This window comes from Bos indicus x Bos taurus, chromosome 11, assembly GCF_003369695.1.
Source record: "Bos indicus x Bos taurus breed Angus x Brahman F1 hybrid chromosome 11, Bos_hybrid_MaternalHap_v2.0, whole genome shotgun sequence".
NCBI classification, from domain to species: Eukaryota; Metazoa; Chordata; class Mammalia; order Artiodactyla; family Bovidae; genus Bos; species Bos indicus x Bos taurus.
In genome coordinates, this window is record NC_040086.1 from 3,813,574 (window position 1) to 3,833,581 (window position 20,008).

Below are 20,008 nucleotides of genomic sequence, written 5' to 3' on the forward strand. Positions count from 1 at the left end.
TGTTGCTGTTTACACTGCTTTAAATATATAAACTTCTTGATGGAAAATGACAATTGTAGCCACTATAGAACACTACTGTATCTTTTTTTTCTATATTTATTTGTTATTTATTTGGCTGCATTGGGCCTTAGCTGCAGCTCCATTTCACTGCGGCATGCGGCCTCAGTAGCTGTGGTATGCAGGCTTAGCTGCTCCCCACGGCACGTGGGATCTTAGTTCCCTGACCAGGGTTCAAACCTGTGCCCCCTGCCTTGCAAGACGAACTCTTAAACCACTGGACCACCAGGGAAGTCCCATTACTGGATCTTGTATCAGACAAAACGTTCACTAGAACAGCAAGGGGTTGTGGCAAGTTCAGAGACTAGTTTTAGCCAATATAAATAATTTTGGTATGAACAGATAAAATGAATTAACCAATTCCAAATATCAGAATCACTCCATTTGTCAACATTAACAAATCTTTGGATATGTTATGACTGGATAATATGACTGATTACATGATATTGTTGTTCAATTGCTAAGACCTGTTTACAACCCCATGGACTGCAGCACGGCAGGTTTCCCTGCCCTTCAGTACCTCCTGGAGTTTGTTCAAACTCATGTCTGTTGAGTTGATGATACCATCCAACCACTTCAAATACTCTCTGGGTATAATGTTCTAGTGTTCTGATACTTTGAAAACTAGTATGTAGGTCCAAAGTGTGTGAGAGAGGGTCGAAGCTGGATAGGGTGCAAAGCATACCTAAGCCTAAACCTAAAACTTGAGTTGAGTGAAGTTCAGTAGTTAAAAGCTCATGCTAAGGAGCCAGAGGCTCCTCTTGGATCTCTCATTTCCTAGAATTCTCATCTTGTGCAAGTTTTGTTAAGCTTTCTGAGCCCGTGTTTCCTCAATACAATCAGCTATTTCCATCTATGTCACACAGTTATACCAGAAAGTTCCTGAGAATTAACTAAAACTACCTTCTATGTTAAAAATAGTGAGTAACAGTCACAGAATAGTTACGATACCATTACAGTATGGTATTTGTGGGCGAGAATTTGGTTTCCAAATGTCACACAGACCAGGGAACCCTAAGAAGAAGCTGCTTCTAAGCTAAATATACCGAAACTAACTCCCAGAGTTTCAGATGAGATACATTTTTTTAAAGGCATCTTTGACTCAGAATGTCATATAACCACAGGCCACTCAATAACTCAGCTATAGATGCCAATGGGACGGGGAAGCCACTTTTTAGAAGAGAGCCCATGGATAAAACCTGGAGTTAAGACAGACTGATTCAGAGGTGTTCACTATGTAATTATTTATAGTGAAAACCTCCATAGCACCTAAAAAGTTTAACACTGGAAGATGTACACAATGGTAGAACCATGCAATGAGATACTGTGCAGTCATCAAAATACTCGACTGGCCCAAAAGTTTGTTTGGGTTCTCCTGTAAGATGCTATGAGAAAACCTGAATAGACGTTTGGACCAACTCAATACTTGTGAGTCACAACAGAGTATAATGGAAAATGTAAGATACAAAACTACATGTAGACCATGGTCTTAAGGTCGAAAATACACAGAATTACCAAGAAAAAAAGGTGCCAATATGGTCATAATGGTTTCGTTGGGGTTATGATCTTTTCCTCAGTATTTTTTAAGATTTTTTTTATGTGAATCATTTTTAGTCTTTATTGAGTTTGTTACAACATTGCCTCTGTTTTATGTTTTTGGTCATAGGGCTTGTGGGATCTTAGCTTCCTGATCAGGGATCCAACCCACATCCCCTGCATTACAAAGCAAAATCTTAACCACTAGGCCACCAGGGAAGTCCCTTTCCTCATTTTCACACTTTAAAATTTTTGTATAATGCACACATATGTTACAGAAAGAATATTTTTAACACTTCATTTCTGTATTAATAAATTTGCTACTTCCCCTCTCAGCAAGCAAAAATCAAGTAATCCCTTTTTTCTGTCCTAGGAAGGTCAAGAAAATTCTTATATACTGTTATTTTAGAAGACTTGTGTTTCACTAGAAAAGTGCCCGCAATAGAGTCATCATAAATATTACTTCACAGAGGTTTACTGTAAATATATTTGTTGTTACTAAGTTTGATCTCCAATATATGATCTCTTTAGCAGATTCTTTGATGGAACTGTTTTTATGCGCTAAAAATAAACCCATAAATTGGTTTCCAGCTATTCTTGTTGAAGTGAAAACTGTTGTTTCTAATTCTAGGATGACTCATGAAAATGTGGTGAACAATACCTCTCAGGGCAGAGTTCCACTATACAGTATAAAATGAACATTAAATAACAATAAAACCAATATTAAATACTCATATAAGTGAAAAATATTACTCATAAGTTTAATATGTTTTGCCAGTGATCTTCCCATTGCTTATAACATTTTTATGCTTAAATTCCTCTTTAGAATCAGCATAGAGTAAGAAAAGAAAACTAATAGCATTACATGTGGCTATGCACTGTTACTGACCACCTTAAAAAGAATTATTAAGGTGGTCAAATATTTGACAAATTCTAAAAATCAAATGGTCTTCACAGGAAAACACATAACACCATATGCCACAGGCTAGGAAATCATATTCTATTCTGGGGATTTTATGTAAGTATGCCACAGACAGTCTAGAGAACATACCCAAAACAGGGGAAAGATTGAAGGAATTGTGACCATTAGGTGAAAAATGGGAAAGAAAAAGCCCCAAGGTTTTCAAAGTGAACACAAACGCCAAATCACAGAAAAGGGTTGTAAGACACACGTGCCCCAACGCTCACTGCGGCACAATTTACAACAGGTAGGACGTGGTAGCAACCTAGACGTCCACCAACAGATGAATGGATAAGGAAGCTGTGGTACATATACACGATGGAGTATTACTCAGCCATAAAAAGGAACACATTTGAGTCAGTTCTAATGAGGCAGAGCCTGTTATATACAGTGAAATAAGTCAGAAAGTAAAAGACAAATATCGTGTATTAATACATACATATGAATCTAAAATGATAGTACCGACAATCCTACTCGCAAGCCAGCAAAGGAGACACAGACATTTTGGACACGGTGGGGGAAGGAAAGAGTGGGATGAAATGAGAGAAACAGCACTGAAACATATACATTACCATGTGTAAAGCAAACAGCCAGTGGGGGTTCAGTGTATGATGCAGGGAGCCCAAAGCCAGTGCTCTGCGACAGCCTCGAGGGGTGGGGTGGGGAGAGGGGCGTTCAAGAGGGAGGGGACATGTATATACCTAATGCTCATTCATGCTGACGTATGGCAAAAACTATTACCATATTGTAAAGTAATTATCTTCTAATTTTACAAAAAGAAAAAGAAAAGGGTTGTAAATTCCTCCATGGCATATACTAAAAGTCATCCAGCACTTGCAAAATCACTACCTAGGAACAGTCATACTCTGATAAATTTTATCATTTCAGCCAATTGCTTGGCCGTCCACCAGCTCACAGTCAAATCTTAAGGGATATTCTAAGGTAAGGGCAGGAGAACTAATTGGAGATTCTGAGGAAGAGTTCCACATAAAAGTATTAGAAACCTCTACTAGGGACTTTCCTGGTGGTACACAATTAAGACTGCATGCTCCCTACAATTCTACAGGCCACAGCTAAAAGATACTACATGTTACAACTAAGACCCGGGGTGACCAAGTAAGTTAATAAATAAAAACAAGTATATTTTAAAAAATCCATACTAAATATACTTTCAGAAATACCAATAGAATTTATCTAACATACTAAATGCCGGTGTTCTATCCGGAAGCAACCCACCCATGATATTACTGAGTTGTAGGAAATGTATTTTATGTGCGTGCCTGAGTGCTCAGTCACTTAGTCATGTTCTCCTCTCTGCAAACCCACGGACTGCAGCCAGCCAGGCTCCTCTGGCCATGGAATTCTCCAGGCAAGAATACTGGAGTGGGTTGCATTTCCTTCTACAGGTGATCTTCCTGACCCAGGGATCAAATCTACATCTTTTACATCTCCCGCCTTGGCAGGAGAATTACTAACTTCGCCACCTGGGAAACCCCACATATTTTATAATCTAACATTTAGGACTCATTGATTCCTTATATGTGTTACCTATAAAAAAAAAATTCTACCATAAATCACATTGTGAAGAAAAGGTCTAAATTGTAAGACCAAATTTTATTTCAATAAGGACCTACCTTTCCACATTGACTGGCTTGTCGAATTTAAATAGGATGTAGTCTCCAGCTACTGGGGTTATAGCCCAGAAGAAGTCCTCACCCATGTAAGTTTTCTCCAGTGTATGACCTTGGTAGACCTTCAAAGAAGTAGATACCTCTGCAGGGGGGTTTACATGGATTTTGAGCAGTAATGGTTTCATGTAATCTTTATCCTAGGAGGAAAGACATATATGCTATTAAACAACATACAGCTTATTTTTTTATTTGTTCAGACTAGCTTCTTTTTATTTAACTTTTATTGGAGAACAGTTGATTTACAATGTTGTGTTAGTTTCAGGTGTACAGCAAAGGAAATCACTTATCAGGTCAGATCAGTCGCTCAGTCGTGTCCGACTCTTTGCGACCCCATGAATCACAGCACGCCAGGCCTCCCTGTCCATCACCAACTCCCGGAGTTCACCCAGACTCAGGTCCATCGAGTCAGTGATGCCATCCAGCCGTCTCATCCTCTGTCGTCCCCTTCTCCTCCTGCCCCCAATCCCTCCCAGCATCAGAGTCTTTTCCAATGAGTCAACTCTTCGCATGAGGTGGCCAAAGTACTGGAGTTTCAGCTTTAGCATCATTCCTTCCAAAGAAATCCCAGGGCTGATCTCCTTCGGAATGGACTGGTTGGATCTCCTTGCAGTCCAAGGGACTCTCAAGAGTCTTCTCCAGCACCACAGTTCAAAAGCATCAATTCTTCAGCGCTCAGCCTTCTTAACAGTCCAACTCTCACATCCATACATGACCACAGGAAAAACCATAGCCTTGACTAGACGAACCTTTGTTGGCAAAGTAATGTCACTTATGCATATACATATATCCACTTCTTTTTAGATTCTTTTTCTATCTAAGCCATTATAGAATATTGGATAGAGCTCCCGATGCCATATAGTAGGTCCTTATTAGTTATCTGCTTTGTTGTTGTTTTTTTTAATTGGAGTATAACTGCTTTACAATGTGTGTTAGTTTCTGCTGTACAAAAGAATCAGCTGTAACACACGGCTTATTTATATTTAAGAAGAACAATGATTATACATTAAATAGCAAATTGTCTGTGCATGAGAAAAATAAAATTAAATCACTCACCGTGAGTTTCTGAATTTTTCCTGTGAGTGAAGAATGCAGACCAACGTGTTGGAAAAGGGACGGTCTGAAACGAATTCGCAGATTTGCCTTCTGTCGATCACAGTGTTTCTAAATATTAAAGAGGAATGTTAGCGTTACATTAGAAAGTGACATCTTCTCCTCCTCTGAAAGCTGAGACATCCTTTAGAAAAGTAAATATTAAAAAGAAAATCCAATTGCATCTCATAATTCCAAGTCATGTGTTTTTTTTTTTAGGGTCCTTTTGGAGAAGTTAATAGATTTTCTACCAACTTAATAAATAGACATGAAAGAGAAATTTAACATAAGCACTTCTAAGGGAAGAGATAAGGATTTAATTTCAACCACCTTTTACAAAGTGTCAATATCAATTTGGCTTTTAATATTAAAATGCACCAACCCCAGAGGCTTGGTTCAAATACACAAAATAGCTACACAAAATAATACAATGAAGAATCTGAAGATAAGGCCAATTTTGTTGCATCAAAGCAATGTGAAAACGGGAGGCAGTAAGTAGACTACAAGTAAGGAAACAGAGTCAAAACAGACAAATCCATCTCGACACAGCTGAGGGACATCTGAATTTCAGCTTCAAGTGTCCCGTGGCCCAGTCTTCCTTCAGATTACAAGCTGCTGTCATGGTGATCACACCTGGCGGACCCACAGCGCTGGCTGGGCTCCCGTGTGTTCACTAGTTCGGTTATGTCCTGAAGAGTTTCATAAACTCTTTCCGTTTTCAGTGACTTTTATAACTTTTGGGTCAAGAACATAATGAAGAAGACAAATGTATAAGGCATTTTGTTTTGAAAAACCTCTGATAATTTTCCGGGTGTTAAAATGACTAATTTTTCTCAAGACCTTTACTTTATTAGCATTATTGCTAATGGGAGAATAGAAGTGAAATTTTATATATACAAACATTTTGTAAGATAAAATTTTATAAATTTTTACTTACATATTTTAATTTTATAAATTATTATTAAATTTTATATATTTAATAAAAATAAATTTTATTGATTAAAATTAATAAAATTTTATTTTAAAATTATAAAAATAAATTTACACAAACATTAAACATTTTTTTTTACACAAACACAACAGTCACGAGGAAGGAGAGGAAAGGGAAGGGAGGGAGGCGAGGCCAGGGGAGGAGCGGGGAGAGGAGGGATGGTGGGGTCGGGCAGAGGGAGCAGGGTCTGAGGCCAACCCCATCACTCAACACACAGGCAAACAGGTAACACATTTGAGCCTGAAGAGTCAGAGCAGGTCCATAAACCTTTGGAAGAATGTGTGAATTATTTTTATCTCTTTTTTATGGTAACACTAGTTTATAATACAAGTTCCATGTGTAAACATTATATTTCCACTACTTCACCTCCCCTTACCCCCTGCCCTTGCCCCTCTGGTAACAACTACTCTCTTTTCTGTATCAACAACTGCTTTTATTTGGTACCATTGGTGGGAATGTAAATTGGTGCACCAACTATGGAAACAGTATGGAGAGTGCTCAAAAAATTAACAAGAGAAGTTCCATGTGACCCAGCTATCCCATTTCTGGGTATTTATCCAAAGAACACAAAAACACTCATCGGCAAAAGCAGAGGCAGCCCTATGCTCATCACAACGTTACTTACAATAGGCGTGATACGGAAGTAACCCGAGTACCCATCAGTGGATGAATGGATAAAGATGTGCTGTGCGTACACACAGACAAATGGAATACTACTCAGACATATAAACGATGAAATCTCTTTGTTTGCAACAAGGATGGCCCTTGAGCGTATTACGCTCAGTGAAATAAGCGTACGCTTGGAAGAGTCTCCTAGACCACCCTCAAAGGGACTGATTCTGGAGCAAGCAAGTGCATGGCAACAGTTTCCTTGACATCCTAGTGGAAGCAACTGACATGCTATGGGCCACAGAAAGAAGAGTCAGAGAATGGGTCCTCATGGTTTTAATTTTTATTTTCAGAGACTTATACCTCACAAGCTCATTTTAGAACCTAACCATATATTAGATAAAACTGCATGGAAGCAGTTAAATGCAAGTATGTTGTATGAATGTGAAGATGACATTAATAGTTCTGTGTCCTACAGTAAAAATTCCTGTAAATCCACAAGGAAAATACAGGTAAGGGCTTACATCATAAAAATGAGTTGATTGAATCAATTTCTATGTTCAGTCATTGTTGGAAAGTAGGCACTCTGCTATTTTGCTACATTCTATGAGTTGCTCTAAGAAAGCTGGTTTTTTTTTTTTTTTTAAGAGAGAGAATGCAACAATAGCTTACAAACATTGTTTGTTTTCAGCTACCTATTTAACTGTTCCTTTACAAAATCTGGTTCCCTAGGGTCATCACTTTCACTAAATACATAAAATAAGCCTGTTCCATTCTCCTAAGAGATAAGACTTACTGCATCTTTTTCCGGGTTGCAGACTTTGACCCACAGAATATGGTCCAAGAGCCAGTCGATGGGCTTCTCCTTATAGAACATAAATATGAATTCCACAATCAGAGTGAGGTCGGGTGCTTGAAACATTTTACCTGAAAAGATACTCCCAGTCAGTAACTATAAAAGAAGCCAACCATCAAAATGACTTCAGTGAGTGAAGTCCATGCAACAAATACACTGACGCTTGTGCTTTCAACTATAAATCATTATGAATAACTGTCCCATCTCTCTTGTCAAAAACAAATTTGCTCTAGCTAAGTTTAGTTGTCACCTGATATAAAGGGAACTCAATTTTCTCTCCTACAGAGTCTATCATACCACCACCAGCCCAAAGGATTCAAGGAGATTGGAGATGTTTCCTTCATGTCTCATTAAACTGCTTCTCATAAAAAAGGAACTTAAGTTTAAACAAAATTTTAACTAAATCAATAAAAGCAAAACATAAGGACTCCTAATTCTGTCTTCACTGAAGCCTTCACAAATATTTTTTGAGTTCTGAGTCTTGAGTTTTGACATAAATGATCAACAAGGTCAAAGCCTCAGCCTCTAATATTTACAGATTTAAAGCATTATAGGAAGTGAAATATTATTCTCTGGGGTGTTTTCTAAAAACCCATAAATTTCCTTCAATCTTCAACTTTAAACATATTCTCTTTAGTTGGATGATTTAGGAATTTTAATGGAAAAAAAACAAACTTTTAAAATAAGCACCCTGACTAGCCCATGAAAGCACCCATGAATACAAATTAATGACTGAACAAGAACTTCAGGTACTACACTGAATACCAGAAATTCCTATTAAAAAGCCATTAATGCAGCATTCTTTTTTAAAAGGACCTCAATCTTGCAAAAGCTCTGGGCTTTAAAACAGGGACTAGAGGCGTCAGAGAAGGAACCAGATGTACTCCCAAGGACCACGGCTGGTTCTGTCAGCATGGAAAGTCAGCAAGGCTGCCTTGCAGAACACTCCAGAGTAAATACTACCATGTGAGACCTCTCCAAATACTACTCTGAGCTGACTTCAACATTTTCTACATGGAAGTCTACCTAACTTATTAGGTAGTTATCATAACTACTTAAGTTATTAGTAAATTTCTTTAAAAGCAATCCCTTTCCAGAGAAAAAAAGAGACAACCTTTTTAAGGTGATAAAACAGTCCAAGATTTTAAGAGTCACAGTTATTTCTGAAAAGTAAATGAATCCGTCACTTTTCTTACCAATGAATCCCAGCTGGGAGAACTCAAGTATCATCCATTCCTCAGAAGAAAGTTGAAGTGCAAAATTCTTTATGGTGTTAAAGTAATTCTGTTTGACAATAATATCATCTTCAAGCTAAAGAAAGTTGAATAATCATATTAATGAATCAGAAAGAGAAGGGAAGATTTAGATGGGACACTCTTTGGAAAAACTCAAGTACACTTTTATAATGACAATCAAGAAAACAATGGTCAAAAATGATGAAAATAAAAATAAATTTTAGGACTTCCCTGGTGGTCCAGTGGTTAAGACTCTGAGTTTCCAATTCAGGGGGCCCAGGCTATATCCCTGGTCAAGGAAGATCCCACATGCCTCGTAATGTGGCCCCCAAAAATAATAATAATTTTTAAAAAATAATAAAAGGAAAAGCTAAAAAATAAAAATAAATTTTATTAAAGGGGAATGTAGAAAATAAAATGGCAGATGCACACAGCAAATCAATAAAACCACTCCCTCACTATGAGAAATTACAAAACAGTCCATGAATTACTCATCTTGGCCCTTTTATGGCTTCCAATAGGATTTCACACTAACCTGTTTTCTTTTCAAAGGAAAAGAATTTTACAGGCCTTTAAAAAATTTGTTTTTCCTTTTTACATAATACATGTAACAAGTCATTAAAAAAAACCAAAACACCTAGTTTTCCTTCTTTATCCTCCACCCTTCTAGTGGAGGCGACTAAAGTTCAAGGTTGGGTGTGCACCCACTGGACACCTTTAGAATCTACATACAACATGGGGAGTCAAGACAGGTAAACCTACCTTAAGGTTCCCACCACTTCAGACTTATATTAAACTGGACTTTTTCCTCCTAAAATATCATGAATATCTTTCCAGGTTAATAAGTATATATTTAAAGCAGTCTCTTCAATAGGTTTATACTATCCCCAGGGATGCATGGACAAATCATCTGTTTGTTCACAGGCAGACACCCAGACTGTTTCTCATTCTTTGTCAATGCAAACAGTGCTTACGTTTCACATCAGTGCTATTCATTTCTGTAGGACTGGCTCCTAAAAGTTCTCTTTTTATATTTTAAAAGATATCCTCGAAATAATGAAATAGCTGTAGCAACTCAGTGTAGCCGTTAACCCATGTGCTCTGCCATCACCGTGTGTGTTACGGGCAAGTTCAACAGGGAGTGGACAGAGATCGAGGCTTCTGAGTGTCTGCAAAGACTTCTTCCCCCAAATGTTCAGAGAATTTTAAAGTCACAAGATGATTTCTTTTTTACCTATGCATACATTCTTTTAAAAATATTCTTTACCACTGATGATTTTAATTATCCCAGGAAAACTCTTCCTTTTTCTAATGACACATTATCATTTTCAGTTATCTGCTAAGTAATTTTTACTTATTTCAGTATTTGGGTTTTTCACAGATTTGAGCCCTATAAGCTTTCTTCCTGTCTGTGAAGAAACAGTAGCCGTATTTGGAAAGGCATGATTTTGACTGGGGCTTCCCAGGTGGCACAGTGGTAAAGAACCTGCCTGCCAATGCAGGAGATGTAAGAGATGTGGGTTCCATCTCTGGGTCACGAAGATCCCTGGAGGAGGGCATGGCAATTGACTCCAGTATTCATGCCTGGAGAATCCCACGAACAGAGGAGCCTGGACATGACTGAAGTGACTCGGCACGCACGCATACAATTCTGACTCACCAGTATCTACAGGGCTTTGATTATGTTCCAGACACAATCCTAAAGCCTGGGAACTCATCAGTAAACAAAAACACAAGTTTTATACACTCAGAGCTTGTAGAGAAGCCTGGGGGAAAACCAGAGCACAGAGTTCCCACTAGCACTTAACCTTGCTCTCCCAGAGATGCCCACGCTCACACCAAATGCTGACTGTGGATGCCCAAAGAAAAGATGACCCCAGATACCAGGCAATCCCACGTTTTCCCAACAAGCAGATTAGAAAACAAGCTTGGTACTGACTGACATATACAGAAGTGTAGATGAAACAATTCAATGCCTATTTAAATTTAGTACACTAAACTTGGCTATCACAAAAAAATTCACTTTTATATTAAATTAGAAATATTGCTTTGTTCCACTCTCAGCAAACAACTGTGCTTTCTAAAAAGACTTTTCAAGATAATTGTATATCATATACAGCTATGAAAAAACAATAGAGAGACCCCAAACAGTCCCAAAATACATCTTCTGATAAAACTACAGCATGATATCACCATCAGTAACTTGACTGACACAACTCATCCAGCTTATTCAAATCTCACCAGTTTTACACAGACTTAGTTGTGTGTGGGTGTGGTTTGTGTGTCTCTGTGTTTAGTTCCATGCAATCTGAACATGCGTGTGTCTGTTTGCCCGAGCACCACTAGAGCTCAGGACAGTTCCATCACAGGGATTCTCACGCTGCTCTTTATATTCACAGCCGCCACCCCCTCCTTTCCCCTCTTCCAAGCCTCTGGAAACCAAGAGTCTGTTCTCCATCTCCATAATTTTGTCATTTCAAGAAAGCTATATAAGGACTTCTCTGGTGGTTCAGTGACTACGACTCTGCCTTCCAATGCAGGGGGTGTGGGTTTGATCCCTGCTTGAGGAACTAAGATCCCACATCCCACAGGGCGCAGCCAAACGTATTTTTTCAAATAAATAAATTTTTTTATAAAGACTGGGTTCTTATTACTTTACTTCTTTCTGGCTGTGCTGGGTCTTCGCTGCTGTGCAAGCTTTTCTCCAGTTGTGGGACTCCTCTCTATTGTGGTGCACGGGTCTCTCACTGCAGTGGCTTCTCTTGTGGCAGAGCACGGGCTTCAGGAGTTGCGGCACACTGGCTCAGGAGCAGCGGCTAACCGGCTCTAGAGCGCAGGCTCAGCAGTTGCGGCGCGCAGGCTTAGTCGCTCTGCAGCAGGTGGGATCCTCCCAGATCAGGGATCTAACTTGTGTATCCTGCACTGGCAGGCAGATTCTTTACCACCGAGCCACCGGGGAAGTCCCAAAACTGGGTTTTTTAATGAGCTTAATTCCCCTGAGATCCAAAAAGCCGTGCATCACAGTTCCTCTCTTTTCATTATTTGACAGTCCATAGTATGGAGGCACCAGTTTGTTTAACCAGTCACCTGCCAAAGAACATATGGGCTGTTTCCAGGTTTTGCTATTATGAATGAGGCTGCTATGAACCTTCATGTATAGGTCTTTCAGTGAACATACGTGCTTCTCTGACATCAATGTTTCATCACAGCAAGACCCGCTCTAGGAAAATCTAACATATACCTCATTAGTGATCACTAGTTTATACAGGGAAGTGAAAATACAAGGTTGTTCACTATGCTTTTGCACTAGGTACCTGCAGAGTCTGAAAGAAGTGGAATATTACATTTTTGTTCCAATTTTTAAAATGTACAAGGAGAAACCAAAAACTCATGGTGGTTGCCCATGGGGAAGGGAGGAGACATGGGAAGACAACAGGGATAAAAAGGAGACCTCTGTAAACATATCTTGTTTTATATAAGTTTTGATTTGGGAATATTATACTTTTTACAACTAAAAAAGAAAAAAAATGCTAATCACTGAATACAAATGGAAATAAATGAACCTACTTTCATATCAGGTTGTTATTAATGTGGTCACATAATATGAAGAATTGTATCAACTGACTTTCAAATATGGAATTTTGACTATATACCCATATCAGGATATACTCTTCGGGAGGGAAACAAGAATAAAATATTTTTAATTGCATTTAGTAGTTTAATTGATACTGTTATTTTGAAACTGTTCTAGGTATTATTGTTGTTGTTTAGTCAGTAAGTTGTATCCAACCCTGTGAGCCCTTGGACTGTAGCCCACCAGGCTCCTCTGTCCATGGGCTTTTCCAGGCAAGAATACTGGAGTGGGTTGCCATTTCCCTCTCCAGGAGATCTTCATGACCCAGGGATTGAACCCATGTCTCCTGCATTGCAGGCAGGTTCTTTACCACAGAGCCACCAGAAGAGCCCATTCTAGGTCTACTATAGAATAAAAGAATTATGTTATTTAGATAATTTTACTAAAACCAAGGCTTTGAATGTAAGAGAAAAGAAGATACATAAAATTCAAAAAAGTTAAATAGAAATATTATAATCTTACACTTGAATTGGGATTATCATGTATATACATGTGATTTTTTGTCCTCTGAGAAATAAGATGTTCCTTTCCTTACTAAAATACGTAGAAGCAAAGACAGTAGCCATGAGCATCTCCAGTGCACAATGTGGTTCTAAATACTGTATACCGCTAAAACAAACAGGACTCCTTAAAGAAATGGCTGGTTCTACATCCGGGACAGGAAATGCGCAAGACGTGCCAGTCAATAAGGAAGTGATCCGGGTGATTACCAGGCTTACATGAAAAGAATACAAGAGCCCATTTGAAGAAATTCTCACTGGCTTAGGATGGGCCAGTACAAGCGTCAGTATCAATAATGATCGCAGAGACTTCCCTGGTGGTCCAGTGGCTAAGACCTCGTGATCTCAATGCAGGGGGCTCAGGTCTGACCTCTGGTCAGGAAACTGGATCCTGCATGCCCACAACTAAAAGTTGTCATGTGCCACAGCTAAGACCGGTGGAGCCAAATAAATAAATGAATGAACATTTAGAAATAATGATTGAAAGACTGAGGCAAACCAAATCTAGTTGTAAAAATCCATGAGTTCACAACAATACTTTGAAAATGGTCACCACTGCAGACTGCTACGGTGTCAACTTAAAAATTAATAAAGAGAAAGAATCAAGCACTTAATCTTCTTTTCCTTTGTAAACTATTTTTCAACATCACCAAACAGTTAAGAAGGGAGAGTCCTTTTACAGAAGAGCTCTATTTATAAGAACATTACAATTTATAGAATTAGAAAATTACCAGTTGGCAACCTCTAACAAAAAAAGCAATCTGGGGGAAAATAATTACAGAAGCTCAAACCATGCAAGAAATGGCTTCTGGGTAGCTTTTTAATGAAGGAGAGATGAGACTGACACCCCTACACCCATGGATTAAATCTCAGCATCCCTAAAAGTGGGGCAAGCTGACTCAGCGTGCATCATGGTGTGATACAGGAAGAACGAGGCAGTACCACCCACGAAGTGTCTGTATCACCGAATAGTTTTCCAGAAGACTGTCTTCAAGTCCAAGTCACTTGCAATAGAGCACTTTATGAATCCGGGTTTGCGGCTGTCATGGAAAACTTCGTGACAAGCCACAAGCAAAGCAGTGAGGCAGGTGGCGTTTTCTTTTCCCTTTAGATGTACACCTGTGATGACCACAGAGTAACCACTGAGTCTAAGACAGACCCACTGGACATTCTTAAAATTACCCTATTTGTCCAAAAATTATGCCTCGGAAAAGGTGACTATAGCATGTTAACTTCCCTGGTGGCTCAGAGGTAAAGAATCTGCCTGCCAATGCAGAAGACACAGGTTGGATACCTGGGTCGGGAAGATCCCCTGGAGAAGGAAATGGCAACCCACGCCAGCCTGGAAAATCCATGGACAGAGCAGCCAGTCAGTGGGCTCTAGTCCACAGGGCCACAAGAGAGTCAGACCTGAGTGAGCAACTAAACAACAACTGTACATTAAGTTGCAGCCAAACACACTTTGATCCAGGATGTACAGCACCTTTCTGTTATACAAAGGGTCATAGTAAATGGGTTAATGTGTGGAAAGCATGAAGTGTAAAAAATAATGCCTGACCGGATAAGTGTGCAATAAATGTTAGTTCATAGCAGCTGTTGTTTTAAGATCTCATATAATACTGCAGTATCTCATATACTGACCTTGCTTAAGGGAAATTTTCCTAACCACCCTCTTTCTTAACCCTGTCCTTTCCTCAATTTCTTAAACATGAACTTTTCCTACATTCCCTCCCAAGAGCTTTATTGGTTCCATTAATCATTCCCCTGGAAGAAAACTGAAAACAAATTTCAAAAGTAATACAGCTGCACTTTTTAATGCTGTGTATAAAGTTCTTGACCATAATGTAAATATTTATATACTGGGCCTGAAACAAACAGCAAGGTTCAACCACAATAATATTGTGTGTGTGTGTGTTAGTTGCTCAGTCGTGTCCTACTCTTTGTGACCCTATGGCCCATAGCTCTTCAGGCTCCTCTGTCCACAGGATTTCCCCCAGGCAAGAATACTGGAGGGGGTTGCCATTTCCTTCTCCCGGGGATCTTCCCACCCAGAGACTGAATCCGGGTTATCCGCATTGCAGGCAGATTCTTTACTGTCTGAGCCACCTGGGAAGTCCACAATAATATTGGGGGTATGTTAAAATGCTTCAAAATTATTATTATTATTTTAAAATCAGACTTCTCTGAAGCATTTGGAGGAAACCCACGACCTATATCTAGGGTACCGTGTTTTTATACACACAGCTGTTGTATCCTATAATAGACATGTCATGCCCTATCACCATTTCTATTTTTCATCCTGTGACTCGAGGAAGGGTTCATGCCCACTTGAATACAGCTGGCCCAAGGTACAGCATCATGAGACAAAAGTCTGCCCTCAAGAAGTCCGCCGTTCCACGGGATGCCAGCCCCTTTCCTTCCATCTTTCCTTCCCTCCCCAGTCCCTGCCAGCAGCCGCCCAGCCATTTCCTTCCTAATTCAGGGACTCAGGGCTGCTTCTTGCCACTCTTATCCACACATCCTCCTAGCACCTAATAAACTTTTTATACTGAAAAAAAGAAAAAATAAAACCTGACACACTTCATGTGCTATATATACCTCTCAGGGGTATCTGCATTTTGAACAGGGATAAAGATATCTGACTGAAGAAGTGAAATCCCAGTGCAGAAATTTAAGCTTAAATATTAACTGAAGAACACTTGGAAAAAATAAGAGCTTCCTAGAATTACTTAAGCTGTTGCCCACCTGGCTCACTTAAAACCTGCATCATGATGGACTTACTGTTTCAGCCACGCTACTGAAAGTCGCACCTGTGTGCGTGTGTATGTCTGCATTAGTCACTCAGTCATGTCCGACTCTTTGCGGCCCCATGGACTGTAGCCCGCCAGGCTCTGCTATCCATAGGATTCTACAGCCAAGAACATGACAATAGATGTTGGTTTTATAATCCTGAACTCAAATGTAAATGTATTACTGCACAAAACCACTCTCTGCCTTAAGACCACTAAATCATTAAGAGATAAACCAGGGAGTGCAGCTGCAGAGCCCACGCTCTTAGAGATGTGTCTGACCCTTCTGCTCTGCTACACTACTATCATCTTAAATATTTTAGAGTGCTCATGCTTTTGAAACTCCATTCTAATGAAAACAGACCCTCGATATTATTTTTCTTTAAAAAACTGTGAAAAAAAAACTAAAGGAAAAACTTACCTGGATGTAGTATGTGCCTTTTTCCTGAGCATACATCATTAGAAAACAATAATCTAGGTTTTGCTTTGTTCTCCATCTGAAATAAAAATGTTCAAAAATAAGTTAGGAATCAGACTCAAAGTTAGCAAAAGAAGGTTAGATGTATATTTTGTAATATATAACAATGTTATATGCCCTATATATAATATCACATATATTGTATATATGATAATATGATATTATACAAAATGTACAGTTATATATTGGTTTCCCTGGTGGCTCAGTGGTAAAGAATCTGCTTGGCAATGCAGGAGACATGGGTTCGATCCCTGGATTAGGAAGATCCCTTGGAGAAGGAAACAGCAACCCGCTCTAGTATTCTTGCCTGGAGAATCCCATGGACAGAGGAGCCTGGAGGGCTCCATAGGGTCACAGAGTCAGACATAACTTAGCAACTAAACAACAATAGTCATACATTAGATAGATAGGTAGACAAATAAATGGATGGAGCCACACATACATGGTGTATCCACTTAGGAAAGAGTGCAAGAGAATTCACTTTTCTTTAAGAAGGTTTTATCAAAATACATTCTCAAAAACACTAATCCTCAAGATGTCCTGAGGGAAAAAGGAGTCTAATGTCTAGTAAGTTTGGGAAGGACATTTATTTCTTTTCTAGAGACACATTAATATATTAGAAGCATTGAAACATTCAGCAGTAAGTAGCATCTGTTGAAAAAAGTTTTTAATTCAATATTTTCCAAATTTTCTTGACTACAGGCCCTCTTTTCAGTGATATCTTAATGTCTCCATGAACTAGTGCTTCCTATATAGGTAAAAGTTTTTTTAAAAAAATCTTAAACATTGTATTAAAATTTACAATATTAGGTCCTTTTGATGAATTCTTGGTAGCCTACAGAAACCCACTGACGAATGCTGAATATAGAGAAGTGGTTTTTTAAAAGCCAGTTAACACACACACACACACACACAATAGAACTAAAGCTCTGAACCACTAAGTAAACTTCTCCAGAAAATACCTTATAAGCTGTTCTGAATTTAATGAGTCTATTCACTGGGTTTTTTTTTTTTTTTTAAACAAACTCAATCCTAAATGTTTTAAGTAACATATTCATTGAGAGACAATTAACCAATTATAGAGACATATCTGTCTTTGTGACAAATTAACAACTCAAGAAATACAATAAATCTCTTCCCAAAACATCATTTTTGTCCTTTTTTCTGGTTATAGACAATCCAAAAATGATGCTAATATCTCTTAGATTACTTTGTCTTTAACAACAACACAAGAAAAGCTTCTAACTCCTTCAATGTTAGAGATTTAGAGATAAATAAATTGACTGTTTTATTGCAGTATGATTCTGCAGAAGACTATTATTGTTTTTATTACTTTTATTGAATCAGTTCTCATTTATGTTTCATGCAGACATGAGATTTCTATCTGGACTAACTTTGAGTTATATTGAATATACTCTTAAGAAAAGTTATAGCAGCACAGAGCAGCACGGTTATAAAATTCACTATGTTGACCAAATTCAACCTCTCATCAGGAACTCCACAGAATTTCCAACCAAATAATCAAAAAGGCATTAGCTCTCACTAATTAGTTCAACCCTAAAATGAAGGCTTCCCTGGTGGCTCAGATGGTCAAGAATCTGCCTACAATGTGGGCGCCTGGGTTCGACCCCTGGATTGGGAAGATCCTCTGGAGAAGGGAATTGCTGGCTACCCACTCCAGTATTCTGGCCTGGAGAATTCTAAGGACAAAGCAGCCAGGTTATAGTCCATGGGTCACCAAGAGTCTGGACACAATTGAGTGACTTTCACTTTCAAAATGAGTACAGTTTTGAAAAACAAGGATGACAGTTATTACATATTATACTCACAAAGGTGGGCGATTTTAAACACCACAGGCTCACCTTACTCTTTCTTTAGAATCTCCAAATGTCTCCTTTAAGTTCGTCAGGTCAGGATAATAGCTTTCAGGAGGTGATATTATTTCCACCAAGCCAGAACTGATTTCTTTAGAAAATCTGTCATGAGAAAGGTGGGCTGAGTTATAGAAGTTCTGTGGGATTTTATATCTTAATGATCAACTTAAGTATTTAACAGAAAAATACACCAGTAAAGTATACTGCTACAGTCACAATGTGGTAAGTGAAGCAGCTCATCACTGATTCGTTGAAATTCTAGGCCAACTGCAGGGACTGACGTCCCCCCAAAATTAGAATTCTTAAAAAGCAATCAAGGTGCCGCAGAAAATAAGAAAGAAACACAACCTAATGCATGTGTATGTATACCAATATACACATATATTAGCAAAACCAGTTTTTTCATTTTCAGGAACGCTTAGTTGTGGGATACAGACTGTATGTCACTTTAAAATAGTATTTCTCACCTGGGGGTGATCTTGTCCTGTGAGGGTACATCAAACTATGTCTCAATGTCTGCAAGTTGTGCAAGGATAGGAAAATTTGTCCTAAAGTTTTTAAAATCCATCTTCACTGATTCAAATGTAATTTGCTTTGCATCTGCCTTCTTCATTACTTCAGGTTTGCAAATCTCCACAAAACACAATTACTTGCCTTTACACAAAGTTTCCTGGTGCTTCACCACCCTTTTTCCTGGGCTTGGTTTTCTTGCACACTGAGCAAGAAGGAACCAACGGAATCCTTGTATAAGCCCCTCAGACCTGCCCATGTGCTCTGTGGGAAGGGGGACCAATGATTGCCTGGTACCTATATTTAAGGATTCTACACCAATTTGTGCTTGTATAAAGGCTGCCAAGAAAGTGAGCAATTGAGGGGAAATCTAACAAATGCACAATTTAATCCTGAACTATGCATATATTTGTAAAAATTTCTGGTTTTAGCATACTGATAGACAAAGATAGAGCCATATTATCCTAGAGTTGGCAAACTCTTTGGCTCCTCTTTTGTCTTGCCTAATTCACATAAAAATACGTCTTTTGGGGGCAACAACAGATACATTTCAATCAAGAAACCCATAGCAGGACTAATTTTATGATATCACTATGAAATCTACAAGGGCAGTGTTATAAAAACTAATGGTATCGGCGATGAAGAGTCGGATAGCATCACCGACTCAATGGACAGGACTTTGAGTAAACTCAGGGAGAGACTGGAGGACAGGGAAGCCTGGTGTGCTGCAGTCCATGGAGTTGCCAAGAGTCAGACATGACTTAGCCACTGAACAAGAACAACAATGGTATCTGCAACTTACTAAGCTGTCCACCTATTACCTGCTACGTGCTCCACTCACAATAAACTATTAATAAACCTTTGCATATTTTTAGACATTATTAGCATTGAGATTTGAAACTGGTTCCTGACTGGCTGCCCTGACAGCAGAAAATTTTTCTCTTGGTAAACAGAGCGTGAAAGATTTAAGTGATCTCATTTAGTGTCATTGTTATTCAGTCGCTAAGTCGTGTCCAACTTTTTCTGACCCCATGGACTGTAGCACACCAGGCTCCTCTGTCCTCCATTATCTCCCGAAGTTCGTGTGCATTATGTCTGTGATGCTATCTAACCATCTCATCCTCTGCCACCTCCTTCTCCTTTTGCCTTTCATCTTTTCCAGCATCAGGGTCTTTTCCAATAAGCTGGCTCTTTGCAT

General features: G+C 38.9%; 1 protein-coding gene across 2 annotated transcripts in view; it reads right to left on the reverse strand.

The window, feature by feature from the left end:
- The window catches only part of MGAT4A (alpha-1,3-mannosyl-glycoprotein 4-beta-N-acetylglucosaminyltransferase A), a 126,327-nt gene that overhangs the window by 18,377 nt on the left and 87,942 nt on the right, over positions 1–20,008 (reverse strand). For both annotated transcript variants that reach the window (XM_027554657.1, XM_027554658.1), the window contains exons 7-12: positions 18,289–18,402; positions 16,370–16,445; positions 8,987–9,101; positions 7,731–7,861; positions 5,299–5,406; positions 4,189–4,382 (exon numbers count right to left, since the gene is read on the reverse strand). In XM_027554657.1, coding sequence (XP_027410458.1) covers positions 4,189–4,382; positions 5,299–5,406; positions 7,731–7,861; positions 8,987–9,101; positions 16,370–16,445; positions 18,289–18,402 — 738 coding nt within the window. The remainder of the gene's footprint in view (positions 1–4,188; positions 4,383–5,298; positions 5,407–7,730; positions 7,862–8,986; positions 9,102–16,369; positions 16,446–18,288; positions 18,403–20,008) is intronic.